A 23622-nucleotide genomic window follows, 5' to 3' on the forward strand; every position below is an offset into this window, starting at 1 on the left:
TGAGAATCTGCTGAGAAGGAACCGAGCGTGAGATTACGTAATAAATATAAAATTAACCACTTACCTGAGTGTGTGGCCAAGTGATGCGAAATTATAAATGTGGTTCATATATCAGGTATAACCCGGCGGAGTATACTCGGGCGAGGTATAATCACAGAGAACCAGCAGCAACATGAGGGGGCGAAACGAAGCGCTGAGTCACGGCCGCATATCGACCGCCCCCTCCGCCACCAAACTCGTAGTCACTGCAAGCACCCACCAGCTGTTTCTGTGCTTTCTCTGCTCCTGCCCTGCCTGCTGTGCTTCTTCTGACTGCTCCGGCTGGTCAGTGGCGACGGGAGGAAACTAGGGTCTCGAGGGAATGCTCTGTCGGTGGCGGCTATGCCGAGGGGCCGAGCCAAGAGACCGAAGAGAGACCTACCCAAGAGGAAGAGTGAGTGAAGTGTTGACGCGTGGGGCCCGCTCGACTGTTACTAGTTGTTTTAGTAGTAGTAGTAGTAGTAGTGGTGGTGGTGGTGCTGGGTGGAGCTCACTGCTGGTAACCATTATGTGTAGTGGTGCCTGGCTAGATGTTTGAGTATGACTCAGTGTTTGTGACTAAGGTGATGACGTCGTGACCAGCCGCTATCAGTGGGGGTGTGGTAACATAATGGTGATCAGTCGTGACCAGTCGCTGTGAGGGTGTGGTAGTACAGTGCTGGTGGTGATGTGTGTGTGTGTGTGTTAGTGGTGATCAAAAGTGACGTCGTAACTACCCGCTGGGCCAGTTGTGTGTATTGGAAAGGAATTTGGGAAACTTAGTGGAGCAGTGGACGATGTATAAAGTTGTATAGTAAGACGACGCAATGGTGACCGACGGAGAGGGAGAAGGTGAGAGGTGTATGTTTCCCGTGACACACACACACACACACACACACACACACACACACATGCACTGTATGAATACAGATGCGCTGAAAAAAATAATATGAGATAACAGTTAAAAGAATTCATGAAAAACACTATTTAAATGTGTGTGTGTGTGTGTGTGTGTGTGTGTGTGTGTGTGTGTGTGTGTGTGTGGGGATAGAAAATTATTTTTTTACTCTATAATGTCAGGTGGAGGCATTAGATTTCTTCACGGCGAAAGACAGTGCCAAGGACAGATTGCCATGGGCCAGAATGACATCAACTGAAATCCTTTAAGTTCCAAGGGGGAAAAATTGCAATAGAAGAAACTGCGTATTATGAACCGTTGAAAATATCGGTGTGATGGTTAATTTGGACCCCGGTGAGATATGGAACCGGGTGATCCAGGGTCTTCCAGAAGATTTGCAACCTGATCAAACCTAACCTAACCTAATCCAGTCTAGCATAATATAATCCAATCTAACTTAACCTAAGTCTAACTAACCTTAGCAAACCAAACTAAATCAAACCAGGCGTAAACTAACGCGATCTAGCGTAACATAGTTTAACTCTATAGCCTCACCTAATTTAAGTAAAAAATTAACCTGGCATTAATCTAACCTTACCTATTAACCTAATTTAACCTAGCCTAACCCAATTGTACTTAACCTAACCTAGCCTAGCCTAACATAACCTTATGTAACAACCAGATTAAACTAGCGTAATCTAAACCACACCTGATCTGACATAACCAAAATAATAATATATATATAAAATAAAGGGGTGCGGGGATCCTGAAAATTATTCAAGGTTTTCATTTTCAATTACAGAACGAGGAACCGCGGAGCTCTGTATTATTATTATTATTATTATTATTATTATTAGTATTATTAGTATTATTAGTATTATTAGTATTATTATTATTATTATTATTATTATTATTATTATTATTATTATTATTATTGTTATTGTTATTATTATTATTATTATTATTATTATTATTATTATTATTATTAATGCTGTAGTTTTTGTTCTATTATTATTGTCATTATATTTTTTTATTGTTATTATTGTTGTTGTTTGAAGTCTCAGTGCCATAATGGGGTTTGTAATGCTTCATCAGCTGGAGTTACCATAAGTGGGTCTCTGAGGGGAGGGTGAGAGTGGGTGGGGGGGTTGTTTCTGTATATATTTTAACTGCATGTAATCAACTCAATACCCTCATTTACTGATCTGTCTGGTAATATCAGTCGTGTGAGAGGAAGTTTTTTTTCGCGTGTGAACTTCATGCAACATTAAACCTTTTGGAGTTTATTGTTAAGGTGGTATTTGTTGTATGTTTAATTCTTGTGTATCCAGACGTTAAGTAGTATGCAAGAGAAAGACAGGAACACGGGAATTAACACGAACAGAAAACTAAAGCAGTAGATAAAAGCTGAATGAAAGTATATAATAATAATTTCAGGGTTAATGAGAACTCGGTAATGGTGGCGAGAAGAAGCCAGTAATAAGTGGGCGGAAATAAGGGATGACAAAAGAAAATACATTTCGCAGATAAGAGAGAGGAGAGAAATGAAGACCATAAATAATGAAAGAGGATACTAGGGAGGTGCCCGTACGTACATCAGATGATGAGAGGAAGAAAAAGTGATGACTGGAGGGAAGTAAATGGGTGAGAGGGAAGAGCAGGAGAAAGAGAGCGAGTGGGAGTAAGGGGGATGATGGAGTGGCTGGCTCACCCGCGGGAGGGGGGCATTGACCCCCGTAACACGCAGCCACAAGCACAGCTGATCCTCTCACATACACACACTACCTATCATAGTACACAACCACCACATGCAACGCTGCTGTTACTGTACACACAACACTGGCACAGTTAACCCATGCTCCCTTCTCTTCCCCCGTCCCTCCCACCACCGTCAATTACATCAGTAAAAAATGAAATTTTAGTTGCTTATATGTGTGTGGTAAAGGGGTGCTGCGGGCGAGTGGATACAGTGCTCGCCTCCTGTCCTAAAGATCCTTGGTTTGCGGAGGGGGCACCCCTAGTCGGCCCAGCGGAGTTTTGTGGCATATCTCTTTGTGTGTGTGTGTCCCCAGCCAGCCACTATTGATCAGGGGGTTGTGGTGTTATCAGCCAGTACAACTGACCTTGAAATTTCCTTTCTGGTTATTGATTTATAGTTTTGTTTCCCATTATCGGTCTTATTATTATTATTATTATTATTAATATTATTATTATTATTATTGTTGTTTTTATTTTATTAGTTATTATTAAACTTACCTAATATAATCTATCCTAAGCTAGCCTAGCCCTTCTTTACCTAAGTTATCCTGACTTTTAACCTAATACATACTAACCTAACCTGACCTACTCTACCCAAAACTCTCCAAACTCCTTCCTAACCTAACCTAACCTAACCTAACTCCAAACTCCATCCAAACCTATGTCTAAAAATTGCCTGGTATAGATTTTGTCCTGATGGGAGTTTGTGGATGTTCCAGGGAAGGGAAGTGAGGATGGAAGTGGGAGTAGTGAGGAAAGTGGAGACGGAAGGGAGGGAAGAGGGAGCAGTGAGGAAAGTGGAGGAAGAAGGCAGGGAAGAGGGATTAGTGAGGAAGGAGGAGGAAGAGGACTGAAGGGTAGCTGGTGAGTGGGAAGATGAGATGTGGCGACTCAGGAAGGCCACTGCTGTAGTATGCCTACCAATTCTCTCTCTCTCTCTCTCTCTCTCTCTCTCTCTCTCTCTCTCTCTCTCTCACACACACATACTGCATACAGATGCCAGATAATTTCAAGCGTCCAGTTAATATCAGTGTACAGTAGTAGGCAGTAGCATAAAAGTTGGTCGTGAAATATAAGTGTTTGTCAGGAATAGTTAAGGAACATTTAATAATGTAAATGGAGGTAGATGTTATATAAGATAGGAACACACACCCGGAGGCAGGAACTGAAATAACAAGTGTTTTTATCTCCAGTTAGTAATTAAATATCTGCAACTTGTCAGGGATATGTTTCCAGCGTTATGGCTCTCTCTCTCTCTCTCTCTCTCTCTCTCTCTCTCTCTCTCTCTCTCTCTCTCTCTCTCTCTCTCTCTCTCTCTCTCTCTCTCTCTCACGTTATAACGTAAATATGAAAGGTGAAAATCAGTCTTTCTCTATTTCCCTCTCTCTCCTTGTATCCTCTCCCTTTTCGAGTCTTTTTCCGATTTCCCCGATATTTCCTTCCTTCCTTCCTTCCTTCCTTCCTTCCTTCCTTCCTTCCTTCCTTCCTTCCTTCCTTCCTTCCTTCTTTCCTTCCTGCAAGATGACAACCGCGATGAATTTTTAAAGCTAATTCCCTTGCAGTTCAATTAGTAAATTGTGTTGGGGATACTTGTATATTCTGCAGGTAGGGTACTTACCTGGGCTTCTGGCTTGGACTAGGAGCTGCAGCCGCCCACCACCTGTCACGTAGGTCACCTGTAACGCCGGTGTTTTCTTTTCTCTTTGCAGGTACGTGAGTTTGGGAGTCCCGCAGGGGCTGTGTTGAGTGGCGCTCGTGTTTGCTTTTTGTCTCGTGTATGGTAAGTGCTCAGTACAGCCGGTGGTGGTGTGTATTGTACGTGCTGCATTATACGGTGTGTACTAAAGGGTGTTGGTGTGTACTTGTGTGTTGTGTATAGTAGTTGTTATTTACTACTTTGTGTACTGAAGAATGGTGGAGTGTACTTTGTTTCGTGTATGGCAAGTCTAAATACATATCGTCCTGGTGATACTTTGTTTGTGTATGGCAGATCATTGTGATGTACCCTTTATACTTCCTTGTTGTATATGTTTTACATACATACATACTGCACTGTATGCGGTACGTGCTGGAGATGTATACCTTGTACTGCAAAAGGAAAGGTAAGTGTTGGATGGTACAGTAACACCGAGCGGGAGAGTAAGATGCACAGTGACACTTACCACTCGCCCATCATCGCCACTCGCCCATCACTGATATAACATGTTGTTTACACTCGATGGTAGACTCTTCTGTTTAGGCCTTGCGTTTTGTTGAGTTCGTCTCGCTTACCCCGACCCCTTAACTCGGTTCGTTCCTTCAATCCTTACTTCTGGCAGGCTTTTTTTCCGACAGAGTTCTTTTTAGCAGTGGAAGTAATAGTATATTGGTAGTAATTATAGTACGGGTATACAGTAGTAGTAGGACAGTAATAGCAGTAGTATTACAGTTATAGTATTATTTGTTGGAGTTATCATCCATCTTCCTTCCACTTTTCCATTCATCCTCCTCCATCCATCCATCCATCAGTGGAGGTGGGGAGTCGCTCCGTCACGGTCCACGGCCTCCGCCAACCTCTCTCCACGGCGGGACAGTAATTGTTGCTGTTACGGAAAACTTATCACTTCTGCTGTCGTTACTGCTGCTGTTGAGGCTGCTGCTCTTACTCCTGTTGTTGTTGTTACTGTTGTTGTCGATGTTACCGGACAACTCGGGCAGTTGGAGAGTTGTCTGGGTTTACCGGACTATTCCTTGACACTTGGTCATGCAACTTTTTAACTTATGGGTGTGGTTGTTGTGTTGGCGACAAATTCTACACCTTAAACAGATTCACGCCTTGGTGGCCCTAGGGTCGGCCATCCTCGTACACGGGTGGCAACCATTATTATTTTATATTGTTGTGTCTGTTACTTTTTTCGTTACAGCGGCTGTTAATGCAGTTGTTGGTGTTACTGCTGTCGTTGTTGTTGTTTTTAAATCCACTTTCTTCTTTGCGTTGCTGCCGCTGCTATTACTGCTGTTATCTTCTGTTTTTGTTAATGATGCTGCTGTTATTTAGTGTTACTGTTCCTGTTGGCGATGCTCTACATTACTGTTTTAACTGATGCCTTATATCCCATGTTTTGTGGTGATGGTAGGGCACCATCATCTGACTAATTGGCAGTGTTGTATTTTGTTGTATTAATCTATTCTAAAGTCCGTATGTGTGGTGGGCGGTGAATTAGGGGTGTATGTGTGGATATGTACGTGTGTATGTGGGTGTGTGTGTGTGTTTGTGTTTGTTGTAGTGAGACAAACGCCCTAAGGAGGAGAGATGATATACGTTTATATGGTTAATTGCCGTCTGGTGAGGGGGTCCTTGATGGTCGACACACCCACCACGTCGCCTGATGGTCGACACACCACCACGTCGCCTTGATGGTCGACACACACACACACACACACACACACACACACACACACACCACCACGTCGCCTTGATGGTCGACACACACCACCACGTCGCCTTGATGGTCGACACACACCACCACGTCGCCTTGATGGTCGACACACACCACACACACACACACACACACACACACCACCACGTCGCCTTGATGGTCGACACACACCATCACATCGCCTTGATGGTCGACACACACCACCACGTCGCCTTGATGGTCGACACACACCACCACGTCGCCTTGATGGTCGACACACATCACATCGCCTTGATGGTCGGCACACACCACGTCGCCTTGATGGTCGACACACACCATCACATCGCCTTGATGGTCGACACACCACCACGTCGCCTTGATGGTCGACACACACCATCACATCGCCTTGATGGTCGACACACACCACCACGTCGCCTTGATGGTCGACACACACCACACACCACCACCATGGTCGACACACACCATCACGTCGCCTTGATGGTCGACACACACCATCACATCGCCTTGATGGTCGACACACACCACCACGTCGCCTTGATCGACACACCATCACATCGCCTTGATGGTCGACACACCACCACGTCGCCTTGATGGTCGACACACACACCACCACATCTCCCCGCCGCATCGTCATGATGGTCGACACCGCCGCATCGTCTGATGGTCGACACACCGCCGCATCGTCATGACGGTCGACACACACCGCCGCATCGTCTGATGGTCGACACACCGCCGCATCGTCTTGATGGTCGACACACCGCCGCATCGTCATGATGGTCGACACACCGCCGCATCGTCTTGATGGTCGACACACCGCCGCATCGTCTTGATGGTCGACACACACCGCCGCATCGTCTTGATGGTCGACACACACCGCCGCATCGTCTTGATGGTCGACACACCGCCGTATCGTCTTGATGGTCGATCGTCTTGATGGTCGACACACACCGCCGCATCGTCTTCGATCGGATGGTCGACACACGTCGCCGCCGCATCGTCTTGATGGTCACACCGCCGCATCGTCTTGATGGTCGACACACACCGCCGCATCGTCTTGATGGTCGACACACACCGCCGCATCGATGGTCGACACACCGCCGCATCGTCGATGGTCGACACACACCGCCGCATCGTCTTGATGGTCGACACACCGCCGCATCGTCTTGATGGTCGACACACCGCCGCATCGTCTTGATGGTCGACACACCCGCCGCATCGTCTTGATGGTCGACACACACCGCCGCATCGATGGTCGACACACACCGCCATCGTCTTGATGGTCGACACACACCGCCGCATCGTCTTGATGGTCGACACACACCGCCGCATCGTCTTGATGGTCGACACACCGCCGCATCGTCTTGATGGTCGACACACCGCCGCATCGTCTTGATGGTCGACACACACCGCCGCATCGTCTTGATGGTCGACACACCGCATCGTCTTGATGGTCGACACACACCGCCGCATCGTCTTGATGGTCGACACACACCGCCGCATCGTCTTGATGGTCGACACACACCGCCGCATCGTCTTGATGGTCGACACACACCGCCGCATCGTCTTGATGGTCGACACACACCGCCGCATCGTCTTGATGGTCGACACACCGCCGCATCGTCTGATGGTCGGTCGCACACACACACGCCGCATCGTCTTGATGGTCGACACACACACCGCCGCATCGTCTTGATGGTCGACACACACCGCCGCATCGTCTTGATGGTCGACACACGCCGCATCGTCTTGATGGTCGACACACCGCCGCATCGTCTTGATGGTCGACACACACGCCGCATCGTCTTGATGGTCGACACACACCGCCGCATCGTCTTGATGGTCGACACACACCGCCGCATCGTCTTGATGGTCGACACACACCGCCGCATCGTCTTGATGGTCGTCGTCTTGATGGTCGACACACCGCCGCATCGTCTTGATGGTCGACACACCGCCGCATCGTCATGATGGTCGACACACACCGCTGCATCGGATGGTCGACACACACCGCCGCATCGTCATTGGTCGGACACACACCGCCGCATCGTCTTGATGGTCGACACACACCGCCGCATCGTCTTGATGGTCGACACACACCGCCGCATCGTCTTGATGGTCGACACACACCGCCGCATCGTCTTGATGGTCGACACACACTGCTACATCGTCTTGATGGTCGACACACCGCCGCATCGTCTTGATGGTCGACACACCGCCGCATCGTCATGATGGTCGACACACACCGCCGCATCGTCTTGATGGTCGACACACACCGCCGCATCGTCTTGATGGTCGACACACACCGCCGCATCGTCTTGATGGTCGACACACACCGCCGCATCGTCTTGATGGTCGACACACACCGCCGCATCGTCTTGATGGTCGACACACACTGCTACATCGTCCTGGTTTTGTTTATATTTTCGTCCGTCTACTTAGCTTTGTCAGCTTCACTGTGACCTTACACGTATTAGTTAATGTTAATCTCTCCTTTTATTTCCATCTCTTAATTTTGCATCTACTTATTGGTCCCTGTCTCCTTCCCTCCCGCCATGCCAGTAAGTCTTTCCCTGGTGACCAGTATATCGACCAAGCCAGGTACTCACTGTCTGTGTGACTGTCTGTCTGTTGATCTACTTACTAGCCTGCCTGTCCCTACTTCCGTCCCACACTGGACCTAGAGTATCGATTTCGATTATTATTGTCAGGCTAATTGTTGTACAGTATTTGCTTGTCTGTTTTTGTCTCTCTGTCTACTGTATATATCGATGTACAGTGTGTATTACTCAGTCTATCCCTCCCTCCCTCCATGCCACCCTGGGCTCGGTGTATCGACCACAAGTTGTTGTCAGAACCCACCATTTGTCCTCAGGCTGACACCATCAATCCTCTCTGCCCGCCATTATCCCCGTCTCGCTCTCACTCGCCAACTTGGATCATTATCCTGCAACTGAGACATATAACACTTCTCCGTCCTGTGCCACCATTATGAGTTATCCTGGCTGTTTACGTCTTGCTGGAGGTTCTTGTGTATTAATTAATGTTATAAACTTTCTTGTCAACCTCGTTCGCAGTGTCAGAAGTACGTACGTGTGCGTGCGCTTTTCACACAAAGCATGATCTAACGTCAACAGCCTATGGAAAACTTTCAATCATGAAACCAGAGCGACAATGCCCCCTCCTCCTCCGCTTCCCCTTCGCCCTCCCCTTGGCCTCACCTTCCCCTGAATCCCCCTGTGCTTGCGCCATTTAGTCATTTTCCTGCGTGCCTGTGAGCCATTTATCTGATGAATTAGTGTCAACAGTGCCGCAACTAGCAAGCTTTGATTAATGTGCACGCAGGAAAACACCGTCCCAGGGCCTCTAAAGTGCCATTTTCCAGTCTGGGTGAACCTTTGTGACTGAAGTTTAGTTTTTATATTACTAGACAGACAGACAGACACAGAAATCTTCCAAATACACAATGCGTATGGACAGACGGAAAGAAAGAAAGAAAGAAAGAAAAAACAATAGGTAGACAAAGACCACAGGCAAGCAGATGAAGAGAAGACAGCCTGAAAAACAATTAAATGTCTATTGTAAATTCAAACATTATTACAGACGAGACTTTCGAGAATATTTGTTTGTATTATTTAACAAATAATAATACAAGAACGGCGGTACAAAGGCAGGTACTAATGCAGGTTTACATTATATGCAGGTACAGTATATATACAGGTACAGAAGCAGGTACACTAGCCATAAACGGTTCTCGCACGCTCTAAGGGTCTTACAATATGACAAAACGGACGAAAAATCTGAACATTCCTCTCTGAGGAAGTTTTATTGCAAATTAAATTACTTCTTTTTACCTGTAAATACCATAAAGACGAGCAACCTCTATTATTACGAAATATTGAGTCACTTCACAACCAGGCATACAACCATTCTGAGATGACACGAGCCATAGTGCTCATCCTGAGTCTGTTCCAGAACTTGCTGTGGCGAGTGTACAGAACATAAACAGGTATAGAGGTAAACACAGAAGCAGGAACATATATTACAGAATTATAACAGTGCACAAGTGACTCAGGATAGTTGTGTATTATTGTTCCCATACGTTTAAGGTTTAGTATTGAAGATTTAAGTCATATCTAGTGAAAGTAGAATATTGGAGACACAGGTCACCGGAGGTACTTTATTGATAAGACATTGGAGGCATAAGACACTAAAGGTACTGTATTGTAGATACAGCCAGAGGAGGGCGGGCGGAGTCATGTTTTTCTTTTCTTTTATTTTTGCTTTTTACGAGCATTAGCCCACCCGCGGATGGGTCATTTCTAATGACCTACATCAAGGCCTGGGTGGCGAAATTATAATAAAATAATAATGATAATAATAATAAAATTAATAAAAATAAATAAAAATAAATAATAATTATAATAAAAGAAAATTTTAATAATACTAATAAAAATTCATAAAAATTATAAATAATAATAATAATAATAATAATAATAATAATAATAATAATAATCATCATAATAATAATAAAAAGCTATAAATAAATACAAAAAAAATCAAGAGTGAGACGCGATATATGTATGCTGTATTGTCAAAGAGAAACAATTGCGACCCTGCAATTGTTTGTAAACGAGGCATCACAATTTTCGTGATGCCATATGGCAGCAGGGTCTACCATTAGACAACACATTATGCTTCCAATATCTTCCCGGCGGTAGTACCTCCCTGTTTGGTAGCTGCCTACTACCTACTACCTCAATACAGTTCCAGACCAGCTATCATCTGGAGCTTTGTAATTATACGAGTAGGACGATTATAGCTGTTATCTTTAGCTTATTCGGACCCCCTCCCATCCTCCCAAGCCAGGCATCCTCCCCAACACCTACGCCCTTTCCTCCACCGTCGATTTCCCCCTGCACTCTGCCCCGCTCTCCCTCCTCACCCTCTCTTTTCCTTCCCCCTCCTTCCCTTACCCTACCCTCTCCCTCTCTTCCCCTCCTCCCATTCTACCTCCTTTCCACCCCTTTTCTTCCCCCCCCCCTCCCCTTCTACTCACCTCATGACCCATTCCTCCCGTCCCCCCTCCCCCTTCCCTTCCTTCTTTCCCTCCCCTTTCCCTCTTCCCCAGCGTGTAATCACGGTGAGTGGCCCCTGACCTGGTGTTGGGTGGTGGCACTCTGAATGTTAGATGCATGAGGCCTCTCTCTCTCTCTCTCTCTCTCTCTCTCTCTCTCTCTCTCTCTCTCTCTCACACTCTCTCTCACACACACACATATCACATTCTCTGTGTCCATCCCTTTACCCTCCTCTCTGCCTCCTCCCATTTCCAGCTCTCCAATCACCCATTAACTCTACTCTTTACCCTTCTCCTTTCGCTCTCCACGTATTCCACTCTCTGTAACGTTGTCCATCTGTGTGTCGATCTGGTTTTCTTTACATCGCTGCGTTTAACCCTAGTCGTTTCTCTCTCCGTCTTTCTCAACTTCATCCGCAAGTCTATCGTGTACTGTCTTCTGAGAGAGAGAGAGAGAGAAAGAGAGCATTAACCTGGTACAATTTTATAGCTAGGTCATGATTCTCGAAGACAAATAAGGTATATTTTTTCCCGTAACTCTGTGTAAGAGATTTGTTCTAGTTGCGTAATAATTGCAAATTACCGCAAAGTTTACTCCAGTGTGGTGACCATCTTTATGTCTCGACGTTAGCTAGGTAGACGTGTTCTCGGGTAATAAGTTGAGGAGAAAATTGAGCGTAGCGAACCTCTTGAGAACCCATCTTTGGCATAGCTTATGAGTCAGCGAATCGTGTTCTCTCATCACCAGTTGTGGGGGTATTTTAACGCAACGAACCAATGGAAATTTCATCTTTCTCCTCTCCATTCCCTCCGTTCTCCCCCTCCCCCTGCACCTCCTATCTCCATTGCATCCATTCCTGCCTTCACATTCTTTCTCTTCCCTTCTTCTCCCTGTTCCTCTTCCCATCCCCCACCTTTATTACCAGCCCTATCCACTCTTCTGTTTACCCCTCGAGTTTGGGCTTCGAGCCGACGACATTTTGACATTATTTCTCTGTAAAATTCTTGAGGGTAAATCCTCTTCTGTCGGCTAAGAGAGAGAGAGAGAGAGAAGTAATCACACACTGGTCCATTGGAATTTTTAACAAGCTTAATGATATTGTCCCAAGTATCACATTCAAATTGAAAAATAAATGGATCCTTCCATTCCTTGATATGCTTATCATGAGAAATAGCCAAAACTACAAATATAAGGTATACAGATAAGCCCACACAGGTAGACAGTCTCATACTTCTCATACATCTTTTTATCGAATCACCCTGGAGTCTACCAAAAATGTCAGTTCTTTCTGCTATGTTCCCCAAGATGTCTGCGTAGTATTTGTGACTTGAATTATTGGATGACAGGAATTGAACTCATTCGTCCATTGCAACAAAACTTGGGTGTACCTTCTGTGTTTGTTGGTCGTTGTTTTAAAAGGGCTAAAATCCTTTCATTCCTTCCCAAACCAGGCAAATTCCTACACCCCTGGATATTTTGACTTGCCTATCGTAATGAATTTGTCCCGTTAGTTCAGGCAACATTTTTAATTTCAATCATGGAATATCGTAAATGAATTTGTCCCTAGTTCGGTCCTCGTTACCAAATATTCAATACAGCCAAGTACAGACTAACCATTATTTCAATATTATGTTAATAAGAAATAGCCCAAGTTTGAATGTATTTGAGAGTGTTTATTGTATTCTTATGGTGCAAATGTAATTGTACTATGTAGGACAGACAGAAAAAACACTTCGCAGCCTGTAGAATCAAAACAACATAAGTACAACATCAGACACCAGCATCTGAAAGCAGTGCCCTGTTCAGTTCATGTTAGAATAATAATCCCATTGCTTGGGAAAGCTATAGGAAGTATTCAAATCATCTTGTGTCACAGAAATTTCTGGTTGAATTTAGTTTGATTTGTTGAATTAAAATCAATAAACATTATGATGCATGTCTCCAAACCGATAAGTTATGTTACATAAATTTATTTGTCAGTGGCCCATGTTAAAAATGCTTTGAAACCTTGGATCTAGATGTAGGATAGTTATTTAGTGGGTCCCTTTATTTTTGACTCCGACTGACTAGGTCACGTCGCCCCTTTCTTAAGCTCCTCTACGTGTGTTGTGTGTTGGGTGTGGGGATTAGTGAATGATATTATGTAGACTGAATTTCATGTTTTAATAAGTCGCCCTGTTTAAACCTCTTTGTCCATGTAACGAAGTTGTCTCTGAAGAGTCTTAATAAAGGTGCTCCGTTTCTTTTTTATATATATATATATATATATATATATATATATATATATATATATATAGAAGAAAATATAGAGTCTGTAATAGGTTGGTTTGTTTGTATGGCAGCTCCTGTTTGTGAGTTATTACCACTTTCACATCCATGAATCCATTCAGAGTTCCTGCACTTAATAAGTAAAGTTAAGTTTGTTCCTAATTGTCCCACTGGAAAACCAGTTTTTCCTATCTCCCTCCCAAAACATAAACTATCCAACTTGAATCAAGTCCTGTTGGATATCCCCTTATTGATTCTTTTCATTTAACATTTATCATATTCTCGCACTTCTTCTTCGTCTTCTTTCTAGAATGCAAGTTAAGTTTCTTTAACATATCCTTGATATGGAAGGTTTCTAAGTCCCGGAATCATTTTTTGTCATTCTTCGTTGCACCGACTCTAGTAGAACTGATATCCATTCTATAATAAGGGCACCAGAACTGAGCTTATTAATCGAGGTGTGCCTGACTAGCGCAAGATATAGTTGCACAAGACTTCTGCACTTTTGTTACTTACACTTCTAGATATAAAACCCACCTCTCTGTTTGCCTTATTTCGAACACAGTCGCACTTTTCAGGCCGTAGGTCCGGGCTTGCTGGCACCTTTAAAATTCTTTTCATACGTCGACTTCTCTTAGGTTGATGTACGTTAAGGCTGCATAAGCATTATAAGCATTGTTCTCTTCCAGTTGCTACTGCACTTGCTGGTGTTAAATTTCATTTGCCATTTTTCAGACCACCACCCTGCAGTTTCATTTATTTGAATCCTCCTGTAATGCATTTGATCCTGCCCTGGAATTAATTTGTTGCCCTATTTTGGTGTCATCCGTAAACTTGCTTTGGTTATGTCACTGCTGATTCCAGTATTCAGATCGTTTTATGTAGATTATGAACAAAGAGTGCCTAGTACAGACCCTGGGGAACTCCACTGGTTACATGGCCCCACTCAGATTTTAACACCATCTACGCTGACCTCTTGCGCGTTCTATCGGTGAGCCATGATTTTATCCAATTTAAAACTTTCCCCTCACGATACCATGAGAGCCTTTAATTTTTCTCAGAAGCCTTTGATGCGTACTCTCTGTCAAATGCTTTGCTAGTCTTAACATCGTAATTTTCGTCATTATTTACTACCTCGAAGACTTCCTAAAAAACGTTAGCAGATTTTATTAGACAAGATTTTCCTTTGTAAACCCATGTTGAGAGTCGTAGATTAATTTGCTTTTCTCTCTAGATGCTATCGGATGCTATCTGCTATAATTGATTCAAGAAATTTCCCCACTACTGACATCAAACTGAGATCGGTTCGGTAATTTGACGCTGATGCTCTTGGTTCTCTTTTTGAATATGTGGGTACTACATTTGCCTGTTGCGCCACAACTCCAGTGTTCAATGATTTTGTAAATAAGCTATTTAGGGGTCCGCTAATCTGTTCTTTGCTAATTTCTTTTCAAGACTCGAGGGAAAATTTCCATCCCGCCTTCTGGGATTTTGTTTTTTCTTTTAGTTTATTTATCTTCTAAGAACATCCTCTTTCTGATAGTGATATTCTTTAATTTCTCTTCCTTCTCAAATATCAGTCTAATTCTCTGGAATTTCATCGCAGCTTTTCTGTGAAAACTGATAAGAAGTAGCTGTTCAATGCTTTGCTTTCTTATTTCTTCACTGCCATTTACCACTTCTCCCTCCTGGACTTTAAAGGTTGTCTGAATTTTTGTCTTTGACCTTGTCTCTATATACCTGAAAAAATCCCTTGGATTCACTTGGATTCTTGCTATTTTGATTTCATAGTTTTCTTGCTTTCCTTATGCTTTCTTAACATTCCTAGATAGTTCATTATACCTATTTCCTGAGCTGCTCCTCCCTCCCTTTAATTTCCTTATATATTCTTTTCTTTTATCTCCATGTCATGTTTAAGTTTTCTGGTCATCCACTCTGGCCTGGCCTCCTTATTTTAATCTCCATTCTTTCTGTATGGTATAATTTTTGTTCTTTTGTGTTTTATGTGTAGTATACTAGTGAATATATTGTAGTCATGATCAATTGTTGTGTCATCTATGACCTCACCCCTCTCCAATGGGGACCTGATGTGACTGTTCCCAGGTGACCTCACCCAGGTACCTTCTTAACTCCCCTGATAATCCAAGCAACCGAGTTTGGGACTCCTGGACTATATTATTGTTGTCATCATTGTTTTCGTTTCCCAATTTAGGTGAACCTGATTTCTCTGTGATCACAGACCTTAGTTCTTCCCTACCGTGATATCTCTGATAATATTTTCTTTTATTTAATACTAGGTCTAATATATTGTCACCTCTAGTAGGTTCTGTAGTTGTTTAAAACTGTCCCGTACTCATGTCTATAGGAAGTCTTCTTCAGATTCACATAGTCACCCACAATGTTGTCCCAGTCAATATTTCTGAAGGTTGAAATCCCCCATAATGCACAGGTTGTTATATTTTGCTGTGTCTCAAATTACTTTCCTGCACATATGGGCTGAGCTGCTTCTTTTGCCACAAGACTTGGGGGCTCTGTAAATCATTCCATAATTAGTTTTTCTCTTCCTTCCGTGATTTCTACCCACACAGACTCGGTTCCATTTCTGCTCCCTATTGAATTATTAATACACAACATTTTAATGTATCCTTGACGAAGAGTGCGACCCTCCCTCCTTCCTATACCTTCCCTTCCCTGTCCTTGTGAATAAGGTTGTACCCTTCTATTTGGTACTCTTGATATATATATATATATATATATATATATATATATATATATATATATATATATATATATATATATATATATATATATTTATATATATATTTATATATATTTATTTATTATCTGTCCGGAGTAATATCATGATAGTGAAGGAAGGTTTCTCGGGGAGCCGATATCGCCCACCCACCTGAGTGATCGTTGTGGACTGTGGCTTCCAGTGGGTGCTGGGAGACTGGGTGGCCGCTACCTGTTCTAGAAACGTTGTGTAGATGCGTTGTGGAAATTTGAGTTGGGAATCTTGGAGACCTGAGTTTGAAAGTTGTTTAGAAAATCTGACATGGTAAATTTTGGAGAGCTGATTTGGGAACTGGAAATTGTCGAGTTTTAATTTGGGAACACTGGAAATTTAGAGCTCTGACATAGAAATTGTAGCGATACTACGGAAATTTTGGAGTCTTGTTTCTACACTTGAGGAGACTTGACATCGATAATAAAATTGACCGAGAATTTAAATTGACTGTAAATTATATTGACTTCAGATATGAAACTTAACTTTAAATTAAAACCAACTTCAAAATGAAACGACTTGAAAGTTAAAATGGACTTGCAAATTAAATTATACGTGAAATCACAACTGACGATATAACCCATAATCTCTATATATTTTGTTTTCTCTTTCTCTTATCTATCTTTCTACCTAACCTAATCCCTCTTCGCCCATTGGTAAAGAGTCTGTGTGGAGTACTCGGCATCACCCAACCACCTAAGGCCCCAAGCTGCTATTGTGGACTGTGGTGACGTGAGGGAGGAAGGACTCTTTAAGGCACCGCTACCCGCCCTGGAAACAGCTAGAATTTGTGGATGTGTGTCTTTTGCGGCTGTGGATATCTAGAAATTATTAAAATCTGGTTTGGAAATTGTGTGCAGTACTGAGTCTATAATAGTGAGGAGCTCCTAAGATATCTTATTTAGAACCTGATTTGGAAATTCTGTAGAAATGAGTCGTAAGAGTTTGAAAGTTTTCCCTATTGAGGAAGTTTTGTGTATTATGAAAATTATGAGAAATTCAAGTTGGTATCCTGGAAAATATGGAAAACCTTACTTGGTATCCTGGAAATTGTGTAATTTTGTATGCGTTTCCGTATGTGTCCATCAAACTACACGTACTGTACATCGTATACTCTGATCAACATAAAGAGAGGAAGTCGACGTTTACCACCAACGGAAATACTTTAGTAGTTAGTTCTGTTAAAGCTCATAGAAAATGATGCACACATAAACAGGTGCGCTACTACACACACACACACACACAGAGGGCATTTGTGTGTGTTTACGCTTGTATGTAAATATAGAAATGTTTGTGTGTGTGTTTGTATTTGTTATTTATAATAGTAATGAAAATGTTCGATTTATTTATGAGAATTATGCACACAATACTCGGTACACTTGTGTGTATTTGAAGTGTACATCCTGTGTCACGTGACAGTTGTACGGTGTTAGTCCATGAAGAGTTCCTCCCCTGACGACACAACAATTACAGAGTGAATCATCGCGTTGGTACTTACCTGACACCTCGTTATCCCCGCTTTCTCACCCCCTTCCGCTGTTCCCTTCTCTCAGTTTTGCACCCCCCCCCCTAACCTCTCCCACTTTCTTCCCACCTCCCTTTTCGTCAAAAATTTCATCTTCCCTCCCCTCATTTTACCCCCCTCCTGCTTATCTTTCTTCCCTCCTCTCCTCCTCTCCAATTTTCCTTACCCCAATATCCCGAGATTCTCTCAGACTTTTCCTCTCTAAGGAATCTTCAATCCCCTCCTTCCCATCTCTTTTCCTCCCCTGTCCACTTCTCAGTCATCTCCACCTTTCATTCCACCCCATCTCCTCTACTTCCCATCTACCGCCCACTCCCCGCTCTTTCTTCCTTTACCCTCCCCATCTCCCTCCCTCTCCCCTTCCCTCCTCTCCCCCTCCTCACCACTCTCCCCCTCTCCCCTCCCCCAGTTTTCATCTTTATTCCTCTTTGTCACAGCACTCGCCCCCTCCCTTCCTGTTCCGGGGAGCCGCTAAACACATTTACTGATTACACCGGGTCCTTTATACGCGATGTTCAGTATAGCCTACACAGTTAATGCTATACAGATAAACGAAACTCCTCCTTTATACACATTTACTACTATACACCGAATTCGCTATACAATAGGTCCTTTATGCACACTTACTGCTACACACCAGAGCCGCTAGACGCAAGATCCATCTTACACTGTTATTGCTCTTACTACACGGATCCCTTTATATATTCGGTACGTTAGGTACAATTACTGTCATATAATGTGACATATGCATACGAAATACATTTTAAGGAGACTAGGCACGACGGTCGCTATATAAACAAATTGCTGTGAAAGTTGGTTCGCTTTACATGGGCCTCTCGGTAAACGAAGGTCGTTGTACTGGATATCCGCTGTATCAAAGGTTTTGTGATATGCGGGTAGCACTATACTCAAGGGGGTCACTATACAAGGATTCTGCTATATATGAGGTGTGTGTGTGTGTTTGTCTGTGTGTGTGTGTAACTGAATTTATGTGCATAAGTCATTTACAATTCAACGCAATTTCTTCTGCAGGAAAATACATCACATCTATTATGCAATACATCAAAAAGTAGTAAAAAAAAAAATAATAATAAAAACATTAAATAACGACCTATTGCATCAAGGGACATATTAACTAATAAATGAAGTTTTGTTAAAAATCCCTGTGAAAAGGGAAGGATTATTCCCCCAAAGACAAGTTATTGAGACTCTTACACTGCAGACCACCCACCAGCCAGCCCTCACCATTCATCATCACGTAGCGTTATGCTCCACCAACACATTCACCCCTCCCTCTAAACCCTGTCGTTAAGTCTTAATCACACACAGGGAATGGACCGAATGCCATCCCCTTCCCACCTAATATAATTCATACGTTCCAGTATATTAGGCCGTCTCAATTGCTCAGTCAGGTGTTTTATTTATAAATTACACTATATATGCTGTGTATATACAGGATGAGCATAAAGTCTTTCCCTGATTATGAAAAATCATATCTCGAAGACCATTCTAGATAGAAACATGAATGTTGTAGCATTGTGTAGACGAATTCATAGATTTTTTTTCATGCATATTTTACAGACAGTTCTTGAACACAACACCATGGCCGCCACGTTCACCAGACATTACCCCCCTCTTGATTTCCTTTTATGGGGGTATGCGAAGGACAAGTGTACAGCTCACCAGTTCCTCATCTTCAAACTCTGAAGGCAAGGATAACTGAGGCAATAGCGACGGTGACTGAAGAGATGCTGCAGAAAACATGGCGTGAAATCGAGTAGGTTAACTTATTCCCATGAACTCAAAACATCATAAAGGTTAGGTTAGGTTAAGTTAGGGAATTCTCATGAGCTGACAGTATTATGAAGGTGGTGTTTTAAACCAAGATTTGAATAGAAAGGTACCCAGACGTACAGAAAAAAAATCCCAATAAAATTCACACAGTAATAGAATGAAACTGTCACGTAATCATTTCAAACACATAATACATAACAAAGAGCTGAATTTATATCACCAAAAAGATGGATAGTCCGGTACCCTGCCATCTGCCTGTGACAATAACCACACGGGCCCCTCACCCACACATCCATTTGGCAGTGATTTATGCCTCCCAATAGGTCATCCCTAATGCCTCCCAGTGCATCTTTTAAATGTCTCCTAATGCCTCCCTCATGCCCGGCGGCCCACAAGCCTACGACGTCAGCGAATCTGTCATCAATCCATCATCAATTCAGCTTGCCATATCGTCCGGGAAGTTCCATCATCAATTCAGCTCTGTTTGACGGGTTTCTCTGGCCTCGTTCCCCATGGTAAATGATAGAGGAATGTTACCACATGTTACCGCGATCGTGGGAAATGTGCGATTTGTGTAGTACTGAGGAATATTGATCTGTCGTCCATATACTACTTAAGAAATATGAATCTGTTATTTAACTACGATTGAGAAATGTTTACGGATTATGTTTTCTCGATCACTACAAGTGTATTATATAGTTAGTGCTGAGAAATACAAAGATACAATTTGAGTTAGTGAGACACATGGATCTATAACTACTGCATTTATTTAGAATTTTAATAAACAGATACTGGATTTAGAGTAGGTAAATGAATTAAGGGTGAATAATAATGAATGCCAATTGATACATGGAAGCGCTTTCACACATATACACATAAATAAACACTTACTTTTATACATACATAACCTTACTACACATACACTACCCACACCCCGCCCACTACTACCCACACCCCGCCCACTACCACCCACAACCCGCCCACTACCATCCACACCCCGCCCACTGCCACCCACACCCAGCCCACTGCCACCCACACCCACCCAACTACCCACACACCACCAACTACTACCCACACACCACCAACTACTACCCACACCCACCCACTTCTACCCACACCCACCATCGTCTAGCCGCTAGACGATGGACACTCTCCGCCCTCACATTCCTTTTCGCTTCTCTCGGGTAGATTTTTTCCCCACCAAAATTTCAGTTTTCATACGACTTGACATTCTTCCCAAAAGTTGCCTCGGCTACACACATTCCCAGTACCGGGGAGGGATCCCTGTACAGAAGGTTCTGCTGTCACATTATAAGACTTAAATTCCTCAAATCACGTCTCGCTCTCATATGCCCTTACAAGTTTTTCTTTTCAAGATTTTCTGGGTTCCTTTTGGAACCTCTTGGAAGGTCTCCTGGTGTCGCTGCCTCGTGTGTGTGTGTCTGTGAGTGAGTGTGTGTGTGTGTGTGTGTGTGTGTGTGTGTGTGTGTGTGTGTGTGTGTGTGTGTGTGAGTGAGTGTGTGTGTGTGAGTATATCTGCCCCCTATCTGGTCTCTCTTTTCCATTGTCTGTCTCACATGATCATCTTACATGTTTATGTCTCTTGATTCTCAACATTTTCTCACAAAGATTCTCTCACTTTTCCTCCGTTATTGTCCCTTCATTATCACCAAGTGGAATTTTTCTCCAATGTGATTTTGTCCCGTGAGTTTTCCTTCTGTGGTATATTGTTCAACGGAATTTTTGTCAAGTAGAATTTTGTTCATTGGGATTTTGCCGTGGGTCCACCTGGCTGGTACTCCCACAGATGTTTGAGGAATGTATGCACATGGCCAATATCGGCCGTCCGCGCCAGTGTTGATACCCTGTCTCATTATACAGCGTGTTATCGTTGTTAAGAGGATTATGAGTGTCGCTTATTGGGTAATTATCCATGTCCCTGGCACAATGGTGGTGCAGTAAAATAGTATGTAATTAGTTCGTTCATTTTACTCCCCGAGTTGATTGTTGCCATCCGGGTTGAGGAGCTACGTCCGCGTTCTGTTTGGGAAGGGACGGTTAGTGGATGCGTTTGTCTTCGTTTTTCAGGTGGAAAATGATTCTCGTTCTTATGTACTTCCATCCTCTCCAGCTAGGCATCACTGCCTAGCTTGTGGCCATACACTCCTATCTGGTGTAGAGAGAACGCATCCTCAAGTTAATGTAGTCTTATCGTAATTCTGATGTAATTATTGGACGTTGTTTTTATGCTCTAGTTTAAGTCAACCATTTAGTTGCGTTGGTACGTAACCACTTACAAGGAACCTTTAACGCACTGACCTTTGAAAATCTTAACCCAGGTGTGAGAAAGTTTTTATCGTGTGTGTTTTACCGGGACGAGGGAACGGCAGGTGAGGCGAGGCCCTCCTCCCTGGCCATTTCGTCACGCTATTCTTTCCCCTCGACAAAACCACCATAGTTATTTGTTACTGACGTTCCCCCTTAAGTACTTGTCTGGGAACTTGTGGTTTTGAAGTTTTATTCACCGACAGGCCAACAAATGGTAGGTTGTGCACCTTACCTCGCCACCACGTCCCTTCCCCTCGTTCCTTGACTCAAGAGTAATACAAATATGCTTATCACTGGCACGTCTTCTACACTACTTGTTTGGGAACCAGTGTGTTAAAGTTTTATCGTGTGTGTGTGTGTGTGTGTGTGTGTGTGTGTGTGTGTGAACAAGAGTTAGAGTGCCCTGCCTCTCCACTCACCACATCGTCGCCCTTCCACACAAGTACACAAGTCCAACACAGGATCCCCGTCGCTGTGACTCTCCTATAGCATTCGTGAAAGAATTAATATTTTAAAGTTTTTAGGATGGGTGTTTTACGGGACGACTCGTGACGCGACGGTAAGTAAGGTAGGGAGGCTTCACCTTCCTTGCCAGCCAAGAGCTCTCTTCTCTAAACTAAAGCGAAGACGCCTATCACTGACGGTGTCGTACTACAACTGCCATGTTGCAACAGGTGTGTTGACGTGATTTTCGTTGGTGTTTTACTTGAGGCGAGAGTAAGGTAGATCTCACCATAATCACCAGTCTCAACCTCTTGAAACAACGACCTCGTAGATAGTGATCACTGACTGCAGTTGTCTGGGAACTGGTTTTTTTTTAAAGTTCTTGTGTGTGTTTTACCGGGACAAAGGTAACTTCTAGCGCTCTTACCTCAAGTTATCTCCGTTCGTCTTTTTACTTCACTTAAGAAGACCAATACAAAGATCTCCTTCACTGACGTTCCTCTTCCAATATTTGTCTGTGAACTGATGTGCTTCAAGATACTACTTTCCTGGACCAGGCTGAGTCAGGTTGTCCTTACCTTAACACTCTCCCCTCACAACAAGACCAACACAAAAGACCTCCTTCATGGATATAACTCATCTCACACAGTACTCGCGAGGAAACTGGTGATGTTAAGAGGTTTTATCGTGCATGTTTTACCGGGGTGTGGAGTGAGGTCGGTCCCCTGTAACTCAGCCGCTCACGTTCCTCCTCGCCGCTCCTCGACACAAGACCAACACTGCTCAATGAGGCTCTCATCTTGTCTTACCAGCCTCCCGGGTGAACTTATTGGCTGTTATAACGACGAAATAGTTTCAGCTTTCTATAATTTGTTTCTGGCATTGTTTTGTTGGCATCTTTTTATATCCTTCTCCTTCATCCTTATCATTATATTTTCACCTTTTTTCCTGCACCATTCTGGTTTTCATCGTATTACCCCCAAGAAATTAAAATGGAGTCAATATTTGCACATTTCCTAACCTAACCTAACCCTTCCCAACCATGTTAAATACGCTTTAGTCAAGTTGGGTACGTTGAGGCATATTTGATTGTGTTTGGTTGGCTCTTTTTGTCTGTTTTAAGAGACGTGCAGGATACCGCAGCCGCCATCACGGGGAACGAGGCCGCGATATCATCCAACACCATTACCGGGAGAGATAAGTATATTTGCCGGTACAATATCGTCGTCCACAGGAATGTTCTTTAATACAATTACTAGCTTCATTTTTCTTAACCATGTTTGTGTGTAAGTTATTGGTCGCTTTTG

At 43.4% G+C, this 23622-nt stretch overlaps 1 protein-coding gene across 1 annotated transcript in view; it reads left to right on the forward strand.

Moving 5' to 3' along the window:
• The first annotated feature begins 225 nt into the window (after nucleotides 1-225).
• Nucleotides 226-23622, forward strand: part of LOC121876157 (leucine-rich repeat serine/threonine-protein kinase 1-like) — a 227373-nt gene continuing 203976 nt past the window's right edge. The window contains exon 1 of the mRNA XM_042381100.1: nucleotides 226-433. Coding sequence (XP_042237034.1) covers nucleotides 382-433 — 52 coding nt within the window. The 5' untranslated portion in view covers nucleotides 226-381. The remainder of the gene's footprint in view (nucleotides 434-23622) is intronic.

This window comes from Homarus americanus, unplaced genomic scaffold, assembly GCF_018991925.1.
Source record: "Homarus americanus isolate GMGI-L3 unplaced genomic scaffold, GMGI_Hamer_2.0 scaffold33468, whole genome shotgun sequence".
In the NCBI taxonomy this organism is placed as follows: Eukaryota; Metazoa; Arthropoda; class Malacostraca; order Decapoda; family Nephropidae; genus Homarus; species Homarus americanus.